This window comes from Lynx canadensis, chromosome A3 (assembly GCF_007474595.2).
Source record: "Lynx canadensis isolate LIC74 chromosome A3, mLynCan4.pri.v2, whole genome shotgun sequence".
NCBI lineage: Eukaryota > Metazoa > Chordata > Mammalia > Carnivora > Felidae > Lynx > Lynx canadensis.
In genome coordinates this window covers 25,389,033-25,396,029 of record NC_044305.1, presented here as the reverse complement: position 1 = coordinate 25,396,029, position 6,997 = coordinate 25,389,033, and the positions used below count along the sequence as shown (strand labels likewise).

Sequence of the window (6,997 nt, the reverse complement as noted above, 5' to 3'; positions counted from 1 at the left end):
ATAGCAAAGCAGTTCAGCCCCTCCGCCTTTCCATTCTCTTGTCTGGACAGCAAGAACTAGGGGCAGGCCACTGCAAGCAAGCCCAATTGGAGAGTAAATCTGATGGTCACTTAACTTAAGGCCTTTGGGTCAGACAGATCTGGCTTCAAATCCCACCCCTACTGTGTGCTTGAAACCTTGGGGGAAGTTACCTACACTCACAAGACCTCCCTCTGCTCATCTGTACAGTGCAGGTAATATGCTCCCACATCTTAGGGGATGGTTAAGATGAAATCAGTTACCAGGTCTGGAGTGCCTACCCTGATGCCTGGGCCAGAGGAAACGCTGAGTAGTGTTGTTAGCTATTGCCATTCACTTCCTGGTGTTCGAGAGCCAGGAGGCAGATGGTGGGTAATTCCTCTCTGGTATCTGGGCTACATTAGACCCATTGTTCTATCCACAGATACCAAGACAGAAGATGTTTCAAACTGGGGGCCTCATTGTCCTCTGTGGGCTGCTGGCCCATACCACAGCCCAGATGGAAGTCCTGCCCTTGCCCCTGGACCAGAACCTGCTTTTGGCTGGGACTCCACCCCAGGCCCCACATCCCACAGATCTTGCTGGAAGCTTAACAAGTGGTGAGTCTGTGACAACCTCTTTCAGGTGTGTGTGTGTGTGTGTGTGTGTGTGTGTGTGTGTGTGTGTGTCCAATTGTTCAGTGTGGGGAGGGAGGCAGGGATGATTGGGAGAGAGGGGCTGAGGATCTGGAATTGTCAGATTTGACCCCCCAAGGACCTACCCCTACACCCATTTCCAGGTCTCAGCAGTGGCCTGCTCTCTGGGGGTCTATTGGGCATCCTACAAAACCTTCCACTCTTGGACATCCTGAAGACTGGAGGAGACACTTCTGGGGGCCTGCTTGGGGGCCTTCTTGGGAAAGTGACTTCATTAGTCCCTGTCCTGAACAACATCATTGAGTGAGTAGTCATAAAATAGGGCCTTGGTCCCCACCCCCACCAGATAACCTCCATGGAGATCTGGGAGCCCCAGGCAGTGGCCCTGGAGGAGGAGGTGGGGGGAGGGTGGTCTGAACATGAGGCCAGGACTCATGACAGCCTTCTCACAGTCTGGTGAGGAACACCAGCCCTCCGGAACCGAGGATAGCCTCCAGTCCTGATGCATATCTTGAGTCCCCAGCATCATCTATAACCCTCACAACCCTTTCAGGTCGAAGTAATAATCTCCAGTTTACAGATGGAAAAACTGAAGCATGGAAAGTTGCCTGTGCTTACACAACTAGAGTGATGCTAAGCAAGAGCTCTAACTCTAGTTTACTTAAGTCCAAAACCAAGGCTTTCCCACCACACAGTGGTAATTCTGTTCTCCTCACCTGTGGGATCCTTCAGAACACAGGTGGCCCTTAATGTAAGCAAGAAAGTGGATGCAACTCTCCTCAATTATGTCATCAGTGGATGTCCACTGAGCAGTCTGATGTGGGGTTCCCACGAGACACCCGAGAGCTCTCTAAGCTAGCGGCAATAATGGGAAGTTTGATGCCAGGGAGCTGGCAAATCCTGGGTCCTTGACAGGGCTGGATCAAAGCCATTTCCAAGATTCCTACCCACCCAGGCACTTGCCCTGACTTGAAGACAGACAGATAGCCTTGAGTTTGATTTCCAAATGCACCACGTACTTGCTGGGTGACAGGAAACCAAGGCACGCAGTCTCCCTGGGCTTGGTTTCTCCATCTGTAAGATGAGATCATAGTACCCACAGAGAAAAACTGTCAGGGAGATTAGGAGAGATGTAATCACCTGGCACACTGGTTGTAAGATCGGCTCAGAGGAGAGTCTTGCTTCCATCCTCTCTCCATTCTCCCTGACTTCCTGCTCCTTGATCTGATCATGACCATTGTTGATTGACCCGCCACTGACGGTTATGGCAGGAACCAGAAGCAGTAAGTGCTTCTTACCCATAAATGTTTGTGAGGGACTTACTCCACTTACTCTCATCCACTCACCCACTCATCTATCCATCCATTTGTCCATTCTCTCTACCATCTAACCAGCTACTCTCCCATGCATCCTCCCACCCATTCATCAATCCACAAAGTCAACCAATATGGAGTGGGCCCCTTCTTTGTAAGACTCTGAGCTGGTATACAGGATGCAAATATAATCCAGACACAGCCTCCACCCTGGAATACCTCATAGACATGAGATGCAGAGAGGGGCATGGCGTGTTAGGATCTGACCCAGTGCAGAGGCTGGGAAACACTGATGTGTGACTCAGAACTCACGTGGCCTTTGCTGCAAGACTCCCCTCTTTTCTCCCCCATCCCATCTCATGGGTAGCTCCTCCTCTGGGATGGGTACAGTTTGGATTAAAGGTGGTTTCCAGATTTGGGGCTGAAGGAGCTAATATTCCTCCCTTCAATGTTGCTTCTTGGACAGTCTGAAGATCACTAATCCCCAGCTCCTGGAACTAGGCCTTGTGCAGAGCCCTGATGGCCATCGTCTCTATGTCACCATCCCTTTGGGCATGATCCTCAATGTGAATACGTGAGTGGACCCCAAGGGGGAAGGGGAGAGTGGCTCACCAAGAGACCCTGATGCAATGCATAGCCATAAAGGGGTGTTGGAGTCTAACAGATATGAGTTTTCAACTCAGATACAGATGCAGCAAACTGTTTCCTCTGCAGGCCCCTGGTCGGAAGTCTGTTAAAGCTGGCTGTGAAGCTAAACATCACTGCAGAAATTTTAGCTGTGAAAAATGAACAGGGGAAGATCCACCTGGTTCTTGGTGACTGCACTCACTCCCCTGGGAGACTGCAAATCTCTCTGCTTGATGGGTGAGGCCAGAGGGGTGGCTTCTCCTGCCCAGAAACAATATTGATGAGATGATGGACAGATGGCTGGGAAGACAGAACAATGGGAGTATGGATGAGTGGGAGGGTGGAAGGGTGGGAAGATGGATGGATAGATGGATGGATGGATGGATGGATGGATGGATGGATGGATGGATGGGTAAATAGCCACTTATCTTTTCTTTGGTGGGGCTGACCAGTTTTATGCTAGATCAGGCAATCAAAAATCTGAGTTCAAGCCCACCTACCAGAGGGGCATGTGGAGAAGTAGAGGGATTCTTGTGTGAACATGGACAGTGCCTCCCCAGTTAGAGTCTCAGCGTACTCAGATCACCGTACTACAGAGGCACTTTGGGGCTCTTGATTGAATCCACTAAGACAACAGGTGCGAAAATGCTTTGTCCCAGTATGGGGTAAAACAACTATGCAGCCGACCTGGTTTCCTTATTTCAGTTACCTGTCACAGGGGAGACTGAGTCATGCATAATGTGCAGAAGTCGTCCTCACCATGGTTAACATTCACTGAGCACGTATGTTGTATTTCACACATATCTCGTTGAATTCTCATGACAACGATGTACTAAGCACTGTTCATCCATTTATGGATTCTACAAAGTCTCACTGAATACCTACTGTATGCTGGAACTGTGTGCTTATTCTATTCATACCTACTGTATGTACTGCTGTGTAGGGTGCCACTCCCTTTGGCTGGACCCCCCAGTGTTCACCTGCATGAGGGTGTGAGTGGACAAGGCCCCGTTTTAGTCATGGAGTACTGAGACCGACACGGGCACAGTAGCCCCTCTGAAGCCTTCTCCATACCAACCCCAGGCCTCTGCACTGCCCCCTGGATTTTCTCTTTCAGATTTGCTCCCCTCCCTGTTCAAAGCCTTGTCGACAGTCTCAGCGGCATCTTGAATGAAGTCCTTCCTGAGCTGGTACAGGGCAAGGTAAGTGAATAAAAGTGGCAGCTCCTGATTCTTAGGTCATAGGGCTTCTCAGGATGAAAGAAGCCCCTGGAGCGAGGTTTTCTGAACTCCTCAGTTTGATATGTCTCCCTGTCCACTGATCCATCTGTCTGTGTTTCTTCTTTCCACCCTTCAAAATGCATTGATTGGTTCCTGCTGTGGGCCAGGCCCTGGGCACGTCCACACTACAGCTGAAGTGGATTGGCCCCTGCCCCAGGAAGCTCCCAGGCCACCCTCACCAGGGCTGTAGGCAAGCACTCTTCCAGCCTATGCTAGGGTGCCTCCTATAACCAGAAACTCACCTCTCCCAAAGAAGCTCTAGTTAGAAGCAGGTGTCCTATCACACGGTGAACACTGGCTCATGTGATCAGGCGCTTCACGTACACACCTCCCTTTTCTCCCTCTGCCCGTGTGAATGTGTAAGCATTCATCTGTGAGACTGCTTAGAACCAATACTCTCAGACACAGAAAAATGACAGAAAATCTCCCCCAGAGAATCCATCCTCGGGATACTGCTGCACCCAGGGCCTCCCTACAGGTGCCACTTTGCCTAACGCCTCTCTCTGCCCCTGGGTCAGGTGTGCCCTCTGGTCAATGAGGTTCTCAGCCACTTGGACGTCACCCTGGTGCATTCCATTGCTGGTAAGTACCCACTTCCAAGGCCTCTCTCCCTTTCCAGAACAGCGATTTTCCCCCAAGGAGCCCCATCCCTGCACACCATAGGAGAGAGCCAGATCCTTCCAGCCTCAGCTCTCCCCATTGCGGGTTTTTTTTTTTTTTTTTTTTTTTTTCCTTTAATTATCCAGATAATGTCAATGGATAGGCCTTGCTTCCCCCCTCCCCCGCCCCCCCCCCCTGCCTCCAGCAGCCCAACACTGGAAACAGCTGAGCTGGTTGGTGGAAGGAGGTGTCAGCCCTGCCAAGCTTCACCCGAGCTTAGTGGGATCACCAGAGTTCCCAGTGCCCGTCCCCAGGCCTCCGGGGAGTGTGGGATATCTCTGAACTCCTTCACACTGAGATCACCACTCTGGTCTGCAGTGGTTATTCTTTCATTTTCCAGACATGCTGATCCATGGGCTGGAATTTGTCATCAAGGTCTAAGCCTTCCGGGAAGGGACCCAGCCTCTGTCAAACTGGTGAGTGCTGTTCCCCAATCCCCAGGATTTGGGTGCTGCTGCTCTTCTCCTGGCAGGGGACAGCGGGGGGCTTGGGACAGTGACTCTATTGGGACAGTGACTATCTCCAAAGGGAGACAAACAGCCACACAGAGGTACACAGAGATGCACAGAGAAGTCCACAGAAATGCTGACAGAGGTGGAGAGACACAGACAGCACCACAACACAGCTACAAAGAGAAAGACACATGGCTATGGATACACACACACAACACACATAGGTACACATGGATACCAATGCACTCAAACAAATGCACAAGGAGTCCCCTTGGCCCCAGGCCCCAGACGCTAGCCTGAGATTCTCAGCCCCCTCCCCTTCCTTTGGAGGGCAAGTTTGATGATGGGCCAATACCAACAAAAGTCAGTGACCGCCAGTCTCCATTCTGACTGGGGGCTTCTCCCAACAGAACCACTTCCTGCTGCTCAATCCACTCCCTGCCCAGCTTCCGAGGGCTCACAGAAGGCTGACCCATGTCCTGGACAATGACACGGCCACTATGTGGGGACCAGAGCAGCCTTCTCTCCAAGGAAACTGCTCTCCCTCCTTTCCCACAGGCACGTGTTACAGCCCATGTTCCTCACCAAATAAAGTTGCTCTTTCTCTGCACGGGGGTCCTTGTCATTCTTCACCATCATCTGAGAGCTAGTATATTGGAAAGAACCCCGGCCTGGGTGGTTGGAGCCATAGAACAGAGTTTGGACTTTACACTATAGAACTTTATGGTTTTCAGCTAGACAGGGAGATGTTCAGATGAGTGTGGATTTCAGAGCGACTGCTCTGGGGTCCTTAGGATGGGTGGACAAGGGGTTGGGGATAAACGTAACACTCCAGGCATAGATGATGATGCACAAGTTTCCCATACAAGAAGTGAAATGGTTTATTTGAGAGATGTTCAGGAGGTGGACCTGAGAGTGTAGGTGAGGGACCAGGTGAGGTACAGGTTGCTGCCCATGTACCAGGTTGGGGAGCCTGAAGGGAACTAGGGATATGGGAGGAGTGGACTCCAGCAGGAAGATCATGCCTTTAGCTTTGGGCATGCTGCGTGGAAGTGCCTGGGAGACCCTGAGGGAGATATCCAGGAATCTGGTGGATCACAAGTCATATGCCATTCCTCTTTGCTCACTGGCATCCAGTTAAACTTCTTTTCTGTTTTCTCAGCAAGAGGGTGATAAGGATGACAAGGAGGAAGTATAGGAGGAAAGATAAACTGGTCCCAAGTGCTCATCGTTCACAGGCATAGAGGAGAGTCATTGGAGATGCATATGAAAAGATTATTGATGCCATAAGAGTCTTATTTTTGGAGGAAGACGCCTGGTTTTTAGGAACCAAGAAGAGGAAGAGATGAAAGGAAGTTGAGAGTGAATGCAGATACAATATATATGAAAAATTGGAGGCAAGAATGAAGAACAGGGCTACCCAGGCTGGGAAAGGTTGTCCCCTCAAATAAAAACTAATTTTGCAACCATTGTTTGAGGTCCTTAGAGGACTAGCCCAACTGTCTTACTCCACAGATGAGGGCACGGAGGCCATGGGGATATGTGGATGACTTGCACAGGTCATAGAATGACAAAAAGGCAAACTCAAGACATCACAAAAACCTTGTCCTTTGTGCTTTGGGAGACCCCACTGACCTTGTGAGAATGACCAGATTCAGGCTGGTGTTTCTCAACCCCTGCGAAACATCTTTCATCAAGTCCAGACCTACCACCATACCCACCTACTGTTGTCACTAACCAACATGGCATCATGAGAAGATAGTCACATAGTTCAGAACTTCAAGGTTTATTGTAGGAAACCAGCAGGTGTCTTCTGGTGAGGACGTAAGGAAGGAAACATCTTCCACCTTCACAGAAGTAGAAGATCTTTGAATTTTATAAGCAGATGAATGATCATTGTGAACATCTGTCTACCTAGTCAGTGCCCTAAAGTACAGAAGAACCTTCCAGACTGGAAACCAGCAATCAGGACCTGACTGGGTTTGAGGAGAGTCCAGGCATTAGTTACTTTC

General features: G+C 50.2%; 1 protein-coding gene across 1 annotated transcript; it reads left to right on the top strand.

Moving 5' to 3' along the window:
• The first annotated feature begins 457 nt into the window (after nt 1-457).
• Nucleotides 458-4,914, top strand: BPIFA1 (BPI fold containing family A member 1). The gene is made up of 7 exons (XM_030309797.1): nt 458-617; nt 797-956; nt 2,433-2,540; nt 2,681-2,830; nt 3,711-3,795; nt 4,392-4,455; nt 4,874-4,914. The coding sequence occupies exons 1-7, from the start codon at nt 458-460 to the stop codon at nt 4,912-4,914; spliced, it is 768 nt and encodes a 255-aa protein (XP_030165657.1).
• Nucleotides 4,915-6,997: the final 2,083 nt, after the last annotated feature.

What these genes read in the sequence shown, in the direction of transcription:
- BPIFA1 (XM_030309797.1), top strand. Translation starts at nt 458, where the DNA reads ATGTTTCAAACTGGGGGCCTCATTGTCCTCTGTGGGCTGCTGGCCCAT. An exon ending in GTCCTGAACAACATCATTGA is followed by an intron (nt 957 to 2,432) that starts GTGAGTAGTCAT and finishes CTTCTTGGACAG; the next exon opens with TCTGAAGATCACTAATCCCC. An exon ending in CCTGGTGCATTCCATTGCTG is followed by an intron (nt 4,456 to 4,873) that starts GTAAGTACCCAC and finishes TTCATTTTCCAG; the next exon opens with ACATGCTGATCCATGGGCTG.